The sequence below is a fragment of the Ahaetulla prasina genome, chromosome 1 (genome assembly GCF_028640845.1).
Source record: "Ahaetulla prasina isolate Xishuangbanna chromosome 1, ASM2864084v1, whole genome shotgun sequence".
Lineage (NCBI taxonomy): Eukaryota > Metazoa > Chordata > Lepidosauria > Squamata > Colubridae > Ahaetulla > Ahaetulla prasina.
In genome coordinates, this window is record NC_080539.1 from 6,376,863 (window position 1) to 6,397,989 (window position 21,127).

The 21,127-nt window shown below is 42.2% G+C and overlaps 1 protein-coding gene across 2 annotated transcripts in view; it reads right to left on the reverse strand.

The window, feature by feature from the left end:
• TRIM37 (tripartite motif containing 37) overlaps positions 1–16,822 on the reverse strand; it is a 68,608-nt gene extending 51,786 nt beyond the window's left edge. The window contains exons 1-7 of one of the 2 annotated variants that reach the window (XM_058164068.1): positions 16,637–16,822; positions 9,695–9,796; positions 8,271–8,311; positions 7,106–7,222; positions 4,634–4,721; positions 2,829–2,951; positions 826–949 (exon numbers count right to left, since the gene is read on the reverse strand). In XM_058164068.1, the coding sequence (XP_058020051.1) occupies positions 826–949; positions 2,829–2,951; positions 4,634–4,721; positions 7,106–7,222; positions 8,271–8,311; positions 9,695–9,796; positions 16,637–16,657 (616 nt within the window). In that variant the 5' untranslated portion in view covers positions 16,658–16,822. The remainder of the gene's footprint in view (positions 1–825; positions 950–2,828; positions 2,952–4,633; positions 4,722–7,105; positions 7,223–8,270; positions 8,312–9,694; positions 9,797–16,636) is intronic. The other variant, XM_058164067.1, reaches the window with a different exon arrangement.
• Positions 16,823–21,127: the final 4,305 nt, after the last annotated feature.

Genomic DNA, 21,127 nt, shown 5'->3' on the forward strand with positions numbered 1-21,127 from the left:
TAGCTGAATCCTATGCCAAGAGAACTTCTGCTCAGTTCAAGGCTGAGCCATCTTTGACTAATAAGCAATTCAGCCTTCTTATAAAATAATCTAGCCCTCCTATTGTTGGAAGATGGAGAAAAGAAACATCTTGTTCATGCATCGCTACATGCTGTGGGGACAAAGCCAATGCCAGAGGCATAAATAAATAAATAAATAATCTTGGAGACAGAATTGGAAGTCCCATTTCTTATAACTCAAATGCAGCAAAACATAGTCCTTAATTAATGATGGTAATTGGAATTTCCATTCCTAAGCAACATGCTTATAAGCGTAAACCACATAATCCCATTGGAAATTCCAGAACTTCCAGTTGCCATTGTTAAGCAAAAACCACCACAGGTTGTTAAGCAACAACCTCACGTGGTCACCATTTGTGACCTCCTGCTGGCTTCCCCATTGATTTTGCTTGTAAAAAGCTGGCGAAGAAAGTTGCAAATGGCAACCGCATGACTGCAGGATGCTGTGACGTCATAATCATGAGCCAGGTACCAAGCGCCCTGACTGCGCTGACATATATGACTGTGGGGATGCTGCAATGGCTGGAACTCTGAGGACCGTCGTAAGTACCACTTGTTCAGTGCTGTCATAAATTTGGTCACTGAACGAGTGATGCTAAGTGAGGACTAACTACACTGTTCAATGAAACTTCACAAACCACTGGCACATACACCTCAATAAATGAATAGCAAGAGAACATAACCTTCGACAAAGACACATCTGTCAAGTGCTAAATTCAGTTCCTGTCCTAAAATGTAATACACACCCCAAAAAAGGCAAACCTACCCATTAGTGTTATAAGTTTGTTCTTCAGCTGGGTATCTAACCTAGCAATCATCATCTCCACAGCATTCCTGATTTCTCGGACTCGTTCATCTTTCGCACTGCGTACCGCTTCGACATTCCTTTCCTGAAAAACATACATGGCATCAATTTAGAACTACCGGGACAGATTTTCTTTGTTTACACGGGAATGACATTCTAGGTTGTCCAAATCCTTCAAGAGAAGTGAACCGAACATGTGGGAGAGCATACGTAGCACCTCCTTCGAAATCATTAAAACAGCCACATCTTTCTCTAACTTCAGCAGCTGTTTGCATATGCTCCTGGCTACCTATGCAACCACTTTGCTTGAATGGAAGAAATAGAGTATTTTTTTCTTCTTCTGTTCAATCACATTTGATCCACGGAGACTGACTGCACAAACCTCTGCAATTGTCTTGGCAAGGTTTTCCAGAAGTGGCTTTCCATTGCCTTTTTTGGGGGGGTTGAGAGAAAGTGACTGGCCCAAGATCACCTAGCTGGGTTTGTGCCTAAGGCAGGACTACAACTCCCAGGCTCCCGGTTTCTAGCCTGGTGCTTAAACAGTACAGTACATTAACCAGGCTTTCAAAGTATAGGCTGGAATAATTTCTGAGCAGCTAACCCAGAAATTGGTTAGCAAATCCAGCAGGTTCTGACAGGTTCTGGAGAACCGGTAGTGGAAATCTGGCTGGCCCCAGAGTGGGGTGAGAATGGAGATTTTGCAATATCCTTCCCCTAGGAGTAGGGAGGGAATGGGGATTTTGCAGTATCCTTCCCCTTCCCGCCCGCAGAACCAGTAGTAAAAAAAAAATTGAATTCTGAGCTAACATCTTCATTTGGAAAGAGAAAAGTCCATATAGGAGGGAAGAGAAACTAAAACTTATAATTGCAATATAAAACATCTGCCTCTGTCATTAGGATCGTTTACTCCCCCACTTCTATATCAGGAGAATGTCACCTTGGATTAAACCTCAGGGTTGTTATACATAACTCTAATTCCCCTTCTAAACCCAGGAAAACAGGCAGTTATATTATTCACTATCTCTCAACCACTGTCTGGTTGCTGCAACACAGATATAATAAGTAACTTGGGAGTTGGGAGGTATTAAATAGATGACGCTTTGCTCACTTTATTTTTTTTAAAGGAGCAGCATTTAAAAATATTCCCACCTTGAAAACATTAACCAGGAAGTCCCTTCTCTAGATAAAGGTAGTCCTCGACTTACAAACATTTGTTTGATGACCATTCAAAGTTACAACAGCACTGAAAAAAGTGACCTATAATCAGTTCTCAGATTTATGTCTGTTGCAAAATCCCCAGTCGGTGCTTGGCAACCAGCATCTATTTACGATGGATACAGGATCCTGGAGTCCTAGGATTGCCATTTGCAACTTTTCCAAGGAACGTATAAAAAAGCAGGATGAATAGGGGAAGCCAAATTCGCTTGATTACTGCACAATGCACTGAACAACTGTCGTGATTCACTTAACAACCGGGGGAAGGTTGTAAAATGGGGCACAACTCACTTAACAAATGCCCCGCTGAGCAAAGGAAACTTTAGGCTCAATTGTGATTGTAAATCGAGGATTATCTGTATTACTTTTTGCCAAGCTGGAGATTGAGCTAAGCTGGAGATTGAGACTCACATCTCATCTTAGTGAAAGCTGTGAATCTGTTTATTACTGTTTCAACCTGGAAAACAATTTCAACCTGGAAAACTTTCACCTTATCCTCCTCTCCCAACTGCCCGAGGTTAGAAACCACCTTCCAACAATGATCCCAGAGGAGGGCTTTGAGAATATGAGAATTATCATCCTCTTTTAACCACCCCATAATTCCTTGTGGGGTGGAGTCTAGGCAACTGAATGGAGCTGAGGGTTTATTGGCGGGATGCCCTTCCTGTTGCCAATGTGGAGTTTTTGTTCAGCAGATATATTCGAATATGAGAATTATACGTCAACAAAATTGGAAGAGCTGTTCTCACCACTTCTTGTACCAAACTTATCAACTCCATGAGTCTTCGGCGAAGCTTTGCCACTTCTTCGTTCACTTTTGTGACATGCTGTTCATATATTTCCGCTAAAGGCTTAAAAGTATGTCCGCCGTGCTGTTAGAAAGATAGAGATGAATTTGGTAGCTTCATTGTACCAGCTCAAAACACTCTTACCAAAGTGAATCCCAAAGATTATTATAGGAAGAAAGCACTTTTCAACCTGCAGAATCTGGTTTTTCTTCAAGTCACATTTCTCACAAAAATCTGTTCAGGTTCTTAGTGAATACATAACTGAAGTAAAACTGTCTAGGTTGCTGCCTTGTTAAAGAACTATTACAGATGTCTGAAGTTTATATTTCAGGAAAAAGCTAAATTAATTTCCCAGAAATACTTCTTATAAATGCTTAATTCAAGGTTTAAATAGTAAAAGGTACATGACATGCTTTTCTTGTGAAAGCTGGTCTTCATTGACTGATTTTAAATAGATGCATCTTACATTACAGGAACATTATGTCAGCACAGGATATCAGAATGAGAGTCATTTAAGAAATCCATGCCAAATAATGGAGAATAGGTGTTACTAGGTGTTAAATAAGGGGAGGAAGATTTTCTGATTGTGGTCCATCCTCAAATAAAAACAGGACTTTATATTCTTCTTGCAACCTATACCTATACATATTTTATTATATGCATATTATACTTGAAGAATTACTTTGTTCTTTGTTCAATAACTGTATTACAGGTAATTCTTGACTTATAACCATTCATTTAGTGATTGTTTGAAATTACAAACACACTGAAAAAAGTGACTTATGACAGATCCTCGCTACTATCGCTGTTGCAGTATCCCCATGATCACATGATGAAAATTAAAAATTCAGGCACTTGGTTTCAATATATATATTAAGTGGTTTTTTTCCTAACGAAGCAATCTGGTCTACCCAAATATGGGAGGGAGCATATTGCTTCCCTTTTGCCTTTCAGAACCAATCCAGGAGCTCTCCAGGGGGTTGCATTCATGACAAACTATTTTTGTGTTAAATTTACTGACAAAGAAATAAAGGGAGACTAGTATAGATCTATTTCAAGCTATTTAGCTCTCATCAGCTAGCCATGCCCTTCTGTGATTCTGGGTATGGCTAGTTGAGTTGGATGCAGGGGTGAAATCCAGCAGATTCTGGAGAACCAGTAGTGGAAATTTTTAGCTTTTCGGAGAACCAGCAAATACCACCTCTGGCTGGCCACAGAGTGGGGAGGGAATGGGGATTTTGCCGTATCCTTCCCCTGGAGTGAGGTGGGAATGGAGATTTTGCAGTATCGTTCCCCTGCCACGCTGACCAAGCCACACCACGCCCACCAAGCCACACCCACAAAACCAGTAGTATTTCACCACTGGTTGGATGTGATCGCTATTTGTCACCTTCCCAGCTGGCTTCCAACAAGGAAAGTCAATGAGTGAAGCCAGATTTGCTTAATGACTGAATTCACTTAACAATTACAGTGATTCACTTAACAACCATGGCAAAAAGGTCATAAAACTGGGCGCAACTCACTTAACAAGTACCTTGCTTAGCAATGGAAATTCCGGTCCCAATTGTGATCAGTAGTCAAGGATTACTTGTAACTTCATATTAAGCTACAAAAGACTCACCTCCTACAATGCTACCCAGAAACTAGTGTATATCTCTAATCACAACTTTTCAATAACACAAGGACAGTGCTTCTGTTTCTGTAAAATAAACATTGTACAGATAACTCTTTGTTCTTCATCTGTCCATAATTTTTTTTTTACTCACCATTCCACCCCAAAGTGCACACTGGTGGCAGATACACTTCTTACATGTCCAGCAAAATACACTAAGCTTTTCATGATGATTTTCGCACCTTAAAAAAAAATAAAGGAAACATTGCAATTAGACAGATGGAACAGCAGCCATTGTAAGTTTTTCCCCCCTCAATCATTTTAACAAAGTGCTATTAAGGAGCTTATTTTTACTTGACATCAGCCAAAGTGAATTACTGCTGAAATGCCGTTAAAAACAGGAAACAGTGTAAAATGACATATATAGAGAAGTTACAAGTTAGCAATTCAGTTAGTATTATTTTTCTCTGTTGTTTTGCAAGTACACTGAATGCTTTTGTACCAGAGACAAATTCCTTCTATATATCAAGAAACAGGTTAGTTACACACACAGAAACTGAACGGTTCCAGCTACAATGTTTGGGTTACATCTGAAATGTACTGTAAGTTAGCTTAGCTTCTCATGTAGCTTCTCTATAAAATCACCTCAAAGGCTTTTTGTTCTTGCTGCAAAAGGAAAGGCCTTTTATTTTCTATCCTTTCATCAAATGCTTTCTTCAATTCAAGGCAAAATTCCAGGTTGGCATAGGACTAGCACGAACTGGATGCTTGGAGAAGCACCAACATTCAGATTGCTTGAATGGAGGAAATCTGCTTTTCTGCTTACATTTCTGATGCCCTTCTTCACTACAAATTGGCTCTCTCTAAACAGACAGGGGCTTCATCACTTTGGGGTATAAATTGTACTCAAATGCTGTTCTGGAAGAGCACGTTTATACTATAGTACCAGGAGCACAGAGATCCAGCTACTTTTCTGGCAAATGCTCCTTAGATGACAGCTACCAGGTTATCTATGTCATCTTTTATTAAGAATAAATCCTATGTTTGGATAAGAATTTGGTGGATTATTCAAAATGTATTGAAGAAGAAGATAAAGTTCCTGCCACAATTTTTCCTTTTGGGAATCATAACGGATTGTACAGGGATTGAGACTAAACTGATTCTGAATTTAATAACAGCAGCAAGACTGTTGATTGGACAATATTGGAAGAAAGAAGAGGTACCTACAATAGAAGAATGGATACTGAAAGTCATTAATTTGGCTGAGATGGCTAAAATCTCAGCTTTTTTAAAAGACAATACGCAGGAAAGATATTTAATTGAATGGAAAAAATGGATTGATTATCTACAAAACAGATATCAGATTAAGAAATATCAGATTGCCTTTGAATAATTAGAAAGTTATTTTATTTAATGGGGAGGGGGTTGGGAGATGAAAAGCTTTGGATGAGGTTAATTGGATTGGAAGGGAAAATTTTATTCTATGTTTGGTTTATGTATAACAATACCTTGTGATTGACCCGGGAAGCCGGGGAAGGAGGGGGTTTGGGAGGGAGGGGGGAAAAAGGGGTGAAAATGTCTTTGTTTTTTAAAAAACTTTTTCAATAAAATAAAAAAAAAAAGAATAAATCCTATGTTTAACCTCAGCTCAAGCCTCCTTTGGAGAATGCTTGGCAGGTGATCACTTCATTCAGTGAACCTTTCCACCCTAAATTGTGTTTGGTATGCACCACTGAAGGATACCTACAACCATTGTAGGAAAATGAAATTGTGTACTGTGGAATACAAGCTTACTACTTGCTGTACAAGTAGTTTTTAAGACCGGTTGCTTAGTTACTGTTCAAAGTTGCAGCAAACCCACCCGGAATTTGTTACTTATTTCCCAGAGTTGAAGTTCCAACATCTGCCCTCCCCCGCAGTTAGATGACTACATTTTAGGTGCTTGGCAACTGGCCTGCATTACGACTGTTTGCAGTGCCCCATAGTCAATTCATTACAATTTACAACATTTTTGCCAGAAACCTGCATTTACTTCCAATTTTCCAGCAAAAAAAAAAAAAAAAAGCCACATAGCTAAGAATGGGTTTATTTAACAACTGCAGCATTTGCTTTATGACTGCTGCAAAAAATTAGGTCTAAAATTAGGTCTGGTCACATGGTAACCCACAATACGATCATCATGATTTAAAATGAAAATTGTGGGCTCAATTACAGTCCTAAGTCAAAAACTCCATGGAGTGGATGGACCCACATTGTTCACTGAAATAGGAGGGGGATCATTGTTTTTACTTAGTTTAACTCTTTGCTGTTCTGTAGTAGAGCCTTCTGGGCTTGTAAAGGCAGGCCTTCTTTCTTTCCCATGTCTGCATCTAAAAATTCTATGACACCCCTGAACTAGTGGGAGGATGATTGGCACACTAATTATACCTTCAATCCATTATAGAAAACAAACTTCACAGTAAATACCAATGTTCCATTTTAATATCTCGCATAACTGTAAATCCACTCCTTATATAGCTATTTACAGGAGAAAAATTCATTGGTTATTACAATGTCTGATTATGAACACATTTAGGGGTAACGCATGACAAACCCTTCAGTCAACAGGCCATTTAAATCTACGTACTTGTCTTTTTCATTTTCTTCATGCTTGCTCAGATTACACAACTGGAGTGTGTCAAGTTGCTGGGTCACCTCCTCTGCCCAACGACAGTTGACAAGTTCTCGCAACTGAAGTGGAGCTCTGCAAGGAAAATTTGAGTAAAAATCCTGCTTTTTAGAGGAAAAAAATAAAATAACATTCTTTATTATTAGATATAAAATTGAAAACAGGAGTTTATGCAGGTGCATAAGATCTTTATCCAATCTATCTTTGAAGCATTTAATAAAAACACTGACGATATTAGAAGTTGGGGGGGTGTTCATTAATAAGCTACAATTCAGGCACTCTAACTTGAAATGTTCCTTCTAATTTCTTCCACATTCAGAGGAAACTAATTAATGAAGAACGGTAAATAATTTTTATATTCATTCAAGAAGGGAAATTTTGAAACCAGGAATAAAAAAAAATATTTAGGAGGAATAAATGCTTGGATATAGCCAGAACTGTAAAGATTTAAAGAAGAAATAGCATCCGTAAGTTTGAGATTTACAGCATGCAGAGAGACCAATTCTTTGCCTTGGTCATGATGGCTTATGGGATGGGAATCGCAGAACCTGAAGTCCAAGGTACTATAGTAGGGATTCCCAAACTGTGAAAGGCTTCCCTTGGGGAGATGCAGACCTATTCCAGGTGAGATGTAGAGAACCTTTAAGTATAGTGTTGCAATAAATCTATCTTTAGTTTCACTGTATTGTTTTCAATATCCATTTGTGCTCATTTTGTTGTTTGGATACTTAAGATAAGTGTACATAAAGATTACAGTAAAGAGAGATGGGATGACAAAAAATTTAGGAACCCCTGTATTAGAAGGAACCAGATTACTTTGACCCAGGGAGAATTGTTTTAAGTGACATCAAAGGAGCCGACTTTTTCCCAGAACTTTTTAAAACTGCTCTTTTATTCCCAATGAGTGAAAATGGTGGGCAATTTTTAGAATTGTACCTTGGTTAAACTTTCATTCATGACTGAAGGTCAAGCTAGGTAACATTCCACCATGTGCCAAATTTAACTTATAACCTTTCTGTTCCTCCCAAATATGTATTGTGAATATCAGCAACAAAAACCACCTAAAATAAAGAATTTGCTTTGGTTATCACAACAATCCAAAGGTTTTCAAGTGAAAGCTTACCGACAATGTGGGCACTGAGCTCTTTGTTCCGTCAACCAACGCTGTCAAACAAAACAGGCACATTATAAAACACCAGAGTTCCAGAAACATTAGAAAAGCATAAATCCTATAAGAAGTTTGGACATATTTCTTCAGCGTAAGTAAATTATTCTTGAATGGGATTCACACAACACGCAAATGCTGCCGTCTATCCCTATTTATTGTACCTGTATACTGTTGCACTCAGAAAATGACTCCCAAGACCAAATTATACCTTGTTGAATGGCCTGGATCATACAACATGCTAAGACAATGGCTGAATTCCCAGAACATGCTAGGGTATAAACTAGCCAATCCCAGTTTAATCTAAAATGATGTGCAAACCCAGTCTATATGTTAGTCTAGATTTATTTATTTGTATCCCTCCTTTCTTATTTTTACAAATAATTCAAGGCAGCAAATATATCCAACAGAGCTTCATCCTCCTATTTTCCCCACAATAACAACCCTGTGAGGTAGGTTGGTGTGAGAAAGAGGGACTGACGCATATTCACCTAACCAGCTTTCATGGCTAAGGTGGGATATGAACTTGTGGTCTGTTAGTCACATATGGAGCTAACAATTAATCAAGAAGGTTGCTCATGGCATTTCTTTGTATGTTATCAATGTATTAATCCTAAATATTGGTCCAATCCTATTTAATTATTTTGTTCAGAAAATTAAATGTGTAAAAGCTCTAAGAGAATCACTAGTTCCAAAACAATTGTGACTCTAATAAATTTCTGGGTTCTTAAGAAGTTTAACAGCAACATACAAAACTAAGTGTTTATGGAGATTCTCAGTCATCCAGGTCATGGTTGTCCCAAAGGTGCTTCTTTTTCAAGAGGCAATTGGACTTTCTGGTTTTTCTTTGAAGACGTTTCGCTTCTCATCCAAGAAGCTTCTTCAGCTCCTTCCATTCCCCACCATCCATTCAGAGCTGAAGAAGCTTCTTCGATGAGAAACGAAACATCTTCAAAGAAAAACCAGAAAGTCCAATAGTTGCCTCTTGAAAAAAGCACCTTTGGGGATACAAATCTAAGGATAATCCCAGGAATAAATTCAACTGGTTGAAAGACATGAAAAGAAAGCTACATTTTTTTACCTCTTGGGTTGAAAGAGAAGATGAAAACAAGTCAGAATTAACCTTTAATTTTGGAAATAATATCACTTTATATTCAGAACTGCCTATTATTCCAATAATTTATCTGGGCATGGCAACTAGTAAATGGAGAACAAGCAGGCACCAGAACAAAAGGTTAAAATTGTTTTTCTTAGTGTGCCAATAAATTAGAATTCTTGTACACTTACATCTGTTTTGAAGTATTTTCAAAAACACTTACCTATCCAAAATCTAGTTACTGTCTCCACATGAGTAATTTGGCTCCAAATTTGTGATTACTTACCCGAATACAACTGAAACAACATAGTTTGGAGCAGTGTGGACATAGGCGTGCATCACGCAACTTTTCCATACAAATGAAACATCTAAATACTTCAGCAATACTCTGCAAGAAAGAAGCACAATCAAGACAAACATGGGTCAGCTTTATCTGTAAATTGCACCCACATTATCTTATTCATGTCAATTCACATTTTACTTAAACCTAGGCTCAATTATATTGCTCCGGCATATTATACAATAGTGTTTGGAGAGGAACCAACAAGCAATTATTTCTAAATGCCATTGTTTAAATCAAAGGGGAAAAAAACGTTTGCTACATCTACATACACACTTCAGTATCTTGCCTCCACTCCAATAAAAGAGCAAAAAATAAGTATGTATATAATTCTTTAGAAGACACTCTAGAACAGCGGTTCAACCTGTGGGTCGGGACCCCGTTGGGGGTCGAATGACGATTTGCCAGGGGTCGCCTAAGACCATCAGAAATATGGGAAGTATACTTGCGAGTCGAAGAATCGCGCTCCAATGGTTGACTCCACAAGCCAGCTGCAGGCTCTTCAAATTGCTGGCTGAATTCGGCTTCAGGCGCGATTAATTAAAAAAGAGAGAAATCTTTGCTCTGATGTCTCCCTCTCAAGCCAGCTGCAATCACTCCCAATCGCTAGCCTAATCTGGCTTCAGGCGCGATAAACTTAATAGGGGAGGAGTCTCCGCTTTAATGCCTCCGTCCTCAAGGCAATCGCAAGCAGTTCAGATCGCTAGCCAATACAGCTTCAGGCGCAATAAATTCAAAACGAAAATAATTTTATGGTTGGGGTCGCCACACCGTGGGGAATTGTATTAAAGGGGTCGCAGCACTATAAAGGTTGAGAACCACTGGTCTAGAATATGGGTGTCCAACCTTTTGGCTTGCCTGGCTGCAATGTGTGGAATTGTGTAGGGTCGCCTATAAAATATATAATATAGTTAATGTATATAAATCACATAATATTGTTAAGAAGTTTACAAACTTATGGGCTTGCATTACTAATGGTACAGGGCTGTGACCGAGGGCCACAAGTTGGACACATCTGCTCTATAATCTTGCAGAATACAAACTTCACTATAAGCAGGAAGAGGACATGTAAACCAACACAACCCACTGGTATGTTTCTAAGATGGACTGAAATGCACATGATTCATGAAATGCACATTTCAACAGAATGTAATTGTTTGCACAGTACTTTTTTTGCTTCAGGTAAGATTTAGAAAGATGGAAACAAATCACATTTTATTCTTGCTTTCTTAGTTCTGTGGAATATGGTGTAATCCAAAATTTGCACTTTTATACGTTTACATGTTAAATTCATATCTTGCTTTTCCTTCAGGAGCTCAAGGTAGTAGTCCTTGCTTAAAAATCATTCATTCAATGACCATTCAAAGTTATGACAACACTGAACAACTAGCACTTATGGTTAGTCCTTAAAAGTTATGGTCATTACGCCACATGACCAAAATTTGGATGCTTTGGATTTACAATCACAGTGTGCGACGGCCTCACAAGTGGCCAGTAGCTGCCTTGGCCAGGTGCATGTCATCAGCAGCAGGAAGAAGGTGGTTGAAGATCAGTTGGGAAGGCAGGTATAGATGGTGGAGTACAGGGCAGCCAAAAGGGAAAAGATGGGAAGGGAAATGGGGAGGAAGTTGAAGCAGATGCAAGCATAACAAGCATGGGAGAATTATGAGGTCCTGGCCTAACAACCCTGCTGCTAAGCAGTTTGGTCATGTGATGTTTCACCTAACAACTGGATCATTTAGTGATGGAAATTTTGGTTCTGTTAGAGCAGGGGTGTCAAACTCAGTGCCCGAGGGCCAGATCTGGCCTGCGAGGTGCTTAAAATCTGACCCGTGGGGCCGCCCTCGAAACAGCGAAAAACTGGCCTGCAATGCCTCTGCCAGAGCTCAGGAGAGCCGCGCATGGTGGCCCTTTTTGCTGGCAGAGGGCTACAGGAGGCCATCATAGCCAAAAATGTAGCCTTCGCCCCCCCCCAGCTCTATTTTCATCAAGAGTGCTAGCAAAACAAACTAGTAGCAAAAGTGGATCCCCCAGCCCCGCCCAGGCCACCACAGGTGCCCACGACAGAAGTGACATCGAGTTGGTCATGCCCACCATAGCCACACCCACCCAGCCACTCCCCCAAGGTCAAACACAACCCTGATGTGGCCCTCAATGAAATCGAGATTGACATCCCTGCATTAGATGTATTCGTGTATACTGCATGTATCAAGAAGAGGGCCATGAAAATATTTACAGACCCCTCACATCCTGGACATAAACTGTTTCAACTCCTACCCTCAAAACGACACTATAGAGCACTGCACATCAGAACAACTAGACACAAGAACAATTTTTTCCCGAAGGCCATCACTCTGCTAAACAAATAATTCCCTCAACACTGTCAGACTATTTACTAAATCTGCACTACTATTAATCTTCTCATAGTTCCCATCACCAATCTCTTTCCACTTATGACTGTATGACTGTAACTTTGTTGCTGGCAATCCTTATGATTTATATTGATATACTGACCATCATTTGTGTTGTAAATGTTGTACTTTGATGAACGTATCTTTTCTTTTATGTACACTGAGAGCATATGCACCAAGACAAATTCCTTGTGTGTCCAATCACACTTGGCCAATAAAAAATTCTATTCTATTCTAGAGTCAGTAAGTGAGGACTACCTGTATATTTAACAGACCCTTATAACAGCCTGGTTAGGTTGAGACTGCTGATTCTTCCACTTATAGTCCCTTCCCATCCACTGAATGAAAAGGGAGATTTAGGGCAATTTCAACTTTGGATCTAGGAGTTCTGATGCTAAAACAGAGCATGCTCTAGATACCATAACCTTACCCATAGAAAAAGGGTTTGGCAGCACTGTATCAAAACATTCTCAAACAAAACAGAGCATTCCAAATACAGAAATAAACTCTAGCATCATAGATTCGTGCCTGTTTAAAGAGGCAGTATATACAGTAAGGAAAGGTGAAAAAATTATCAGATCCAGGATCTGTGACTTCACTGCACTAATTTGTTGTATTAATATTTCCCTGCAGCAGCTGAAACAGGAGATTTATCAGTTCATAAACTTTCATGAACCACAGTGCCCCTTTCCTTTTTTGACTTCACTACAATAACTCATGTATCACGGAAAGAAGAGACCAAGTGTGCTGAATTTGTACCAACCCAAAGAAGAATAATACCGTACCTTCTACTCAATCTTGGAAACTAGAAATGTAAAGTATTATTATAACAAAAGTGAATTGTAAATTATGAATATCAAAGTGGCAAACTGGGAAGAGCATTTATTAATTAATAAGATGGCTTATTTAAAATAAAGACAATAGTCAACACTATTGTCAGTTTGGTCACAGCTTGGTCTAGTGATTAAGACACAAGGCTAGAAACTGGGAGATTTTGTTGTTAGTTGCGAAGTCGTGTCCGACCCATCGCGACCCCATGGACAATATTCCTCCAGGCCTTCCTGTCCTCTACCATCCTCTGGAGTCCATTTAAACTCACACCGACTGCTTCAGTGTCTCCATCCAGCCACCTCGTTCTCTGTCGTCCCCTTCTTCTTTTGCCCTCAATCATTCCCAGCATTAGGCTCTTCTCCAGGGAGTTAAGTGATTAAGACACAGGCTAGAAAATGGGAGATGGTGACCTCTAATCCCACTTTAACCATGGAAGGCAACTGAGTCAGTTTGGGCCAATCTCTCTCTGCTCAACTCAACTCACCTCACAGGATTGTTGTAGGGAAAATAGGAGAAAGGAGGCCTATTAGGTATGTTTGCTGCCTTGAGATTTTATAAAAATAATGAAGATGAGATATTAAATAACCTTAATACCGCAAAGGTCCTTGACTGAGAAAGAGAAATATTGTTTGTACTATTTTTTTGTAATTTACACTTGTTTTTTCTTAAATATTAATTGTGGTTAAACATGATAGCCATGCACCTTATCAATAACATTCTTGTTAATTTTAGTGTCTCTATTCCTATTTTTTTCCTCTATCTCCTGCAACATGTAATCTTTTTCCCTCCAACACTTGAAATCATGGACCAGTAAACAGCGCAGAGAACCCAAAACAGAGAAAATTCATGAGGTTACACTTTGCCCGATTTTATCACCTTGAATGAAAACTTTTGTTGTTTTAATCTGCCTTGTATTGTAATATTTATACAGTTGTGATGTTTTTATGTCTGATTGGTATACTGTTCAGAGTCCTGGCAGCTGGCAGTTTCTAAGTGTGATAAATAAAATAGCCATAAATAAATCTAAAGGTTTTGAAGGGTAACCACAATGACGAGAGGACTGCAAGTAGTCCTCAACATGACCACAGCTGAGGCCAATATTTCCATCAGTAAGCAAGACAATTGTTAAATTAGTCATGCCCCATTTTACAACATTTTTGCCACGGGTTGTTAAACAAATCACTTCAGTTAAGTAAATTGTGTTGCAGTTAAGCAAATCTGGCTTCCCACATTGACTTTGTCCTAAGCCAGCTGTGAAGGTCACAAATGGTGATCATATAACCTCAGGACAGAGCTACCATCATAAATGCATGACATTTGCCAAGTGCCTGAATTTTGATCATGTGAACATAGGGATGCTCAACAGTCATAAATGTGAGAACTGAACGTAAGTCACCTTTTTCAGGGCCATTGTGACTGCAGTCACTAAATGAATGGCTAGTCTAGTGAAGAGAAGGACCAGGGGACACATAAAGGAGTCTTCCAATATTTGAGGGGCTGCCACAGAGAGGAAGGGGTCAAGCTGTTTTCCAAAGCACCTGAAGGCCCAGGCAAGGAACAATGGATGGACACTAAACAAGGAGAGATTCAACTTAGAAACGAGGAGGAGCTTTCTGACAGCGAGAACAATCAACCAGTGGAACAGAAGTTGCCTTCAGAAGTTGTGGGAGCTTCATCACTTGAGACTTTCAAGAAGAGACTGGACTGCCATTTATCAGAAACGGTGTAGGTCTCCTGTCTGGGCAGCGGGTTGGACTAGATGACCTACAAGATCCCTTCCAACTCTGTTAATCAGTTGTAAGTCGACAACCACTGAATTTCACCTACCCCCCAAAAAAAACTTTTTCTACCCTCTTTCCAGTACTCATGCCTGCCCATTCCATTAGGAGAAAGAGAAGCTCAGGAGTCCCAAAGGTGCTTTTTCAAGAGGCAAATGGACAACCATGGTCTGGGATGACTGAGAATCTCCATAGACAAGAAGCTCAGGAGGTTTTGGTGGTAGAAAGCAGGAGCCTTCTTGGTGATGGCCCCAATTTCCAAGCCTGTATCCTGAGGAGCCAGTTTCCTTTACTGGTTTTTCAGGGCCATACAGGGAGCTGCTGGTTTTTCTCTTGCTCAATCTTCCTGGGACTTGTTTTCAGAGGTAGATTTCCAATTCTTCATTTTCTTGGCTTGGATCTTTTCCCCCCCTTTTAAAAAATTCCTTGACTTACAACCATTCATTTAGCATCAAAGCTACAACGGCACTGAGGAAAAGTGGCTTTTGACTCATTTTCACACTTACCGCCGTTGCGGCATCCCCATGGTCCCACGCTCAAAATTCAGACACCCGTCAACTGGTTCCATATTTATAACGGGCTGCAGTATCCCAGAGTCATGCAATTTTCCCCTTGGGAGACCCTCTAACAACACAAAGTCAACGGAGACGCCCGATTCACTTCACCCCCACCCTTGCGACTACCTTAACAAACAACAACTGTGGCAAAAAAGTTGGCAAAATGGGTGGGTGGGTGGGGGAGGAAAAACCTCACTTTACCAACCATCCCGCTTAGCGACGGAAGTTCTCTGGCTTCAGCGGTGGTTGTATGTCAAGGACCGCCGTTCTGGATGCCCCCAAAAAACAGGAAGGGCAAATCGTGTTCACCTTTTATTATGTCAAATAAATAACCACCCCTGCAGGAATTTCCCTCCCGTTTCAGAAGAGCCTTTCCCCCCTAAAAAAAAAAAAAAACTCATTTGAAGTCTTGTCCATCTGTGGGGGGGGGGAAGGTCCTCCTCTGGGGGTCTCCATTGGGGGGAGGGAGGTCCTCCCCTGGGGGTCTCCATTTGGGAGGAGGAGGAGGAGGTCCTCCTGGGGTCTCCATTTGGGGAGGGAGGTCCTTCCATGGGGGTCTCCATTTGGGGGAGGAGGTCCTCCTGGGGTCTCCATTTGATGGAAGGGGAGGTCCTCCTGGGGTCTCCATTTGCGGGAGGAGGAGGTCCTCCTGGGGTCTCCATTTGCAGGAGGGGAAGTCCTCCTTGGGGTCTCCATTTGCGGGAGGGAGGTCCTCCTTGGGGTCTCCATTTGGGGGAGGTTCTCCCTGGGGTCTCCATTTGGGGGAGGTAGGTCCTTCCATGGGGGTCTCCATTTGCGGGAGGAGGTCCTCCTGGGGTCTCCATTTAGGAGGAGGAGGTCCTCCCATGGGGGTCTCCATTTGGGGGAAGGGAGGTCCTCCTGGGGTCTCCATTTGATGGAAGGGGAGGTCCTCCATGGGGGTCTCCATTTGCGGGAGGGAGGTCTTCCTTTGGGGGTCTCCATTTGGGAGGAGGTTCTCCCCTGGGGGTCTCAATTTAGGGGGAGGGGGAGGACAGTCACCCCTATCCCACCCAGGATAAGACCCTCCCTCCCTCACAGATTCCCTCTCCCACCTTTGGGGGGGGTCCAATCGTGGGTGGAATAGGGGGTGGTTATCTTCCCTCTCCCCCCAAACGGAGACCCCCCCAGAGGACGACCTTTCCCTCTCCCCACAGGACCTTTTCCCCACCTACCTTTGGGGGGAGGGGCGGTCTGAGGGGGAGAAGCCCCTCCCCCGCTCCAACAGGTGCACCCCTCCCCCCCACCTCCCTTATTATTATTATTATTACCGCCATTCCGAAGGCTTTTTACCTCAACGCTTTGCTCGTCCATGACTGGAAACCGCCTCCCTCGAGGTGGGGACGCCTCCGTCTCCTCAGTTTTTTTCTCCTGAGGAGAAACGACCGGCGTGTGAAGAGAAAAAAAACGGGGATCGCGGAGGGGGGAGGGGGAGGGGGGGAGTGTATCCCGCTTTTTTATCCTTCCCCCTCCTCCGCCCCTTGTTTTTTCATCCCACAGACTCTCCCGCCCCAATCCCGCCCATTTCTCCCCCTCCCGCCGAGAGGAGAAAACGGGGAAACCATTAACGGCCCCCCGCCGGCTCGCGCCTTGCGGCTGTGGAGACGGGGGAGGGGGGAAAGGGGGGAGGAGAGAGAGAGAGAGAATCCCCCCTCTGCCGTCTTACTGCGCCTGCGCGGTCAGGCTCGCCAACCGGGGAACCGAAGGTGCCGCATTAGCCGGCGCGCGCTTACAGCGCCTCACTGCGCCTGCGCGGAACCCAGCGATAGTTCGGATTTGCCGGAGCTCTTCGTTTCCCTCCGGATTTGTCCGGAGGGGGGGGAGTAATGGTACGCATGCGCTAAATTCTAGTGTTTGGGGAGCCTCTAGAGCAGAGGTCTGCAACCTTGGCTACTTTAAGACTTGTGGACTTCAAGTCCCAGAATTCCTCAGCCACAACCTTGCCCACTTTAAGACTTGTGGACTTCAAGTCCCAGAATTCCTTCTGGGACTTCAGAATTCCTTCTGGGACTTCAGAATTCCTTCTGGGACTTGAAGTCCACAAGTCTTAAAAGTGGCCAAGGTTGCAGACCTCTGCTCTAGAGCAAGTGAGTAGGAACAGGTTGCAATGGGTTCCGAAGGTTTGCGTGCCGCAAAGGTGGTGCAGGTAGTCCTCGACTTACAACAGTTCATTTAGTGACCGTAACGCAGACATATGACCGTTTTTCACACTTACAACCATTGCAGCATTCCGCCCCCCCCCATGGTCACATGGTCCAAATTTGGAGCCTCGGCAACTGGCGTGTACTTACGACAGTTGCAATGCCAGGACTTTTGCAACCTTCTGACCAGCAAAGCCAATGGGGAAGCCAGATTCACTTAACAACCGTGTGGCTAACTTAACAACCGCAGTGCTTCGCTTAACGACTTGGGCAAGCGAGATCGTAAAACGGGACACAAAAATTCACAGGCGTTTCACTGAGCAACAAAAATTTTGGGCTCCATTGGGGTCGTAACTCGAGGACTACCTGTGTTACTCTATAACAGGGCTTTCCAAACTCATCAGTTATAAAGAGTTGAGATTCCTGCTGGCTGGGGGAATCTGGGAGTTGAAGTCCCAGATTGAAGTCCTTTAAAGCGCTCCATGGCTTAGTGCCTGGGTACTTACGGGACCGCCTGCTGTTACCGCATGCCTCCCACCGACCCGTACGCTCACACAGAGAGGGTCTTCTCAGGGTGCCGTCCGCCAAGCAATGTCAGCTGGCGGCCCCCAGGGGAAGGTCCTTCTCTGTGGGGGCTCCCACACTCTGGAATGAGCTTCCCCCGGGTTTACGCCAAATACCGGACCTTCGGACCTTTCGCCGCGAACTGAAGACACATCTTTTTATTCGCGCAGGGCTGGCTTAAGTTTTATCGATTTTAAATTTCTTATTATTAATTTTAAATTGGGGTTTTAGTTTTTATATATTTTAAAGTTCTTAGGCTGATTATAATAAGTTTTTTAACTTGCATTTTAAATTGTATATTGTATTGTTCGTTTTTTACTTTCGCCTGTACACCGCCCTGAGTCCTTTGGGAGAAGGGCGGTATAAAAATCAAATCAAATAAAATAAAATAATAAATAAATAAGTCCACACATCATCAAGCAGCCAAGTTGGGAAAAAATCAGGAGGAGGAAGCTGGTAGCAAAGTAACTTCAGGTGTAAATCGCCATTCAGGTATGATGATGGCTGTGCATCCTGTCTCAAGGAACAACCTGGTTTGATTGTGGTTTGTTGAACCGGTCATCGAGGTTGGATCGTTTTAGAAGTACAGAGCTAATCCTCCACTTAACAACCACAAATTGAACCTAAAATTTCTGCTGCTGGCCCGTTTACGCTCTTCCTTGCCACCATTGTTAAGTGAATCACTGCATTTGTGAAGTGAGTCACACGGTTGTTAGGTAAATCCAGCTTCCGAGTTGACTTTGCTCATCAGCAGATCGCAAAAGGGGATCACGTGACCACCTCCCCCACCAGACATTGCGACGGTCATAAATATGAGTCAGTTGCCAAGCATCTGGATTTTGATCACACTGAAATGGTCATGAGTGTGAAAAACAGTCATAAGTCAAGGACTGCCTCTATTCTTAAACTGGGGCTAAAACAATTACATTAGGACTTCGTCAACTTCCTGACCTCCGAACCTTTCGCCACGAGCTTAAAACACATCTATTCATCTGCGCAGGACTGGACTAGATTTTAAATTTAAATTGGTTTTAATGGGTTTTATTATGTATACTGTCATTTTTAATTATTTGGCCATTTGGAATAAGTTTTTTAATTGATGTTTTATTTTGTATTTATATGTATATTTTTATATACATATATTTGCAGACCCCTCGCATCCTGGACATAAACTGTTTCAACTCCTACCCTCAAAACGACGCTATAGAGCACTGCACACCAGAACAACTAGACACAAGAACAGTTTTTTCCCGAAGGCCATCACTCTGCTAAACAAATAATTCCCTCAACACTGTCAGACTATTTACTGAATCTGCACTACTATTAATCGTTTCATAGTTCCCATCACCAATCTCTTTCCACTTATGACTGTATGACTATAACTTGTTGCTGGCAATCCTTAAGATTTATATTGATATATTGATCATCAATTGTGTTGTAAATGTTGTACCTTGATGAACGTATCTTTTCTTTTATGTACACTGAGAGCATATGCACCAAGACAAATTCCTTGTGTGTCCAATCACACTTGGCCAATAAAAATTCTATTCTATTCTATTCTATCTGCCTGTGAACCGCCCTGAGTCCCTAGGGAGATAGGGCGGTTATAAAAATACGAAAAATAATAATAATAATAATGGCTTGCATTTTTGCAATAGGTGTCCCAGGGCAATTCAAACTGGATTATGGGGGTGGGGTTTGTACAAGGGTCTTGCTTGTCACTGTTAGTGGGAGTGCTGCTTTCTGCTTGGTGGGTGGGTTCCTTGGTTATTGTTTGATTGTGCGTCTGAGTTGGTAGTTCCTTGATTAATGTATTGCACTGACAAGGCAAGTCACTTGTATATAAAGAAAGAGCAAACCCTCCTCCCTTCTAGCACTGATGACGTTACATAGTTGGGTAATGAAACGTCTGCAAGAAAACAACCAAGCTCAGAGAGCACTAAGGACCAAATAGTTTTTGGGTTTTTTTATTTGAATTTATAGCCCGCCCTTCTCCGAAGACTCAGGGCGGCTTACATTGTGTTAATAATAATAATAATAATAATAATAATAATAATAATAATAATAATAATAATAATAATAATAATAATAATAATAATAATAATAATAATAATAATAATAATTTAATTTGTATACCGCCCTTCTCCCGAAGGACTCAGGGCGGTGAACAGGCAGATAAAATATACATACACACAATAATTAAAAACATCCCTTAAAAAACTAATTTAAATGCCCAAAATATTAAAAAACATACTTCCCCGTAAAATCACAGAATTTTAAAAACCCATCCAATAAAAATAAGAATCAGGCTAGTCCAGCCATACGGAATAAATAAGTTTTAAGTTCGCGGCGAAAGGTCCTAAGGTCAGGTAATTGTCGAAGTCCGAGGGAAGTTCGTTCCACGGGGTGGGAGCCCCCCAAGAGAAGGCCCTCCTCCTGGGGGCCGCCAGTCGACACTGTTTGGCTGACGGCACCCTGAGGAGTCCCTCTCTGTGGGAGCGTACCGGACGATGGGAGATAGAAGCCGGCAGTAGACGGTCCCGTAGATAGCCCGGTCCTAAGCCATGGAGCGCTTTAAAGGTGGTAACCAATACCTTGAAGTGCACCCGGAAAACAACAGGTAGCCAGTGCAGTCTGCGCAGGATAGGTGTTATATGGGAGCTCTGAGACGCTCCCTCAATAACCCGCGCAGCCGCATTCTGAACTAGCTGAAGTCTCCGGGTGCTCTTCAAGGGGAGCCCCATGTAGAGAGCATTGCAGTAGTCCAGGCGAGAGGTAACGAGAGCATGAGTGACTGTGCATAAGGCATCCCGGTCCAGGAAGGGACGCAACTGGCGGATCAGGCGAACCTGGTAAAATGCTCTCCTGGAGACGGTCGCCAAATGGTCTTCAAAGGACAACCGACCATCCAGGAGCACGCCCAAGTTGCGTACCTTCTCCATCGGGGCCAATGATTCACCCCCGACAGACAGCCGCATCTGCAGCTGACTGTACTGAGGTGCCGGCATCCACAGCCACTCCGTCTTGGAGGGATTAAGTTTGAGCCTGTTCCTCCCCATCCAGACCCGTACGGCCTCCA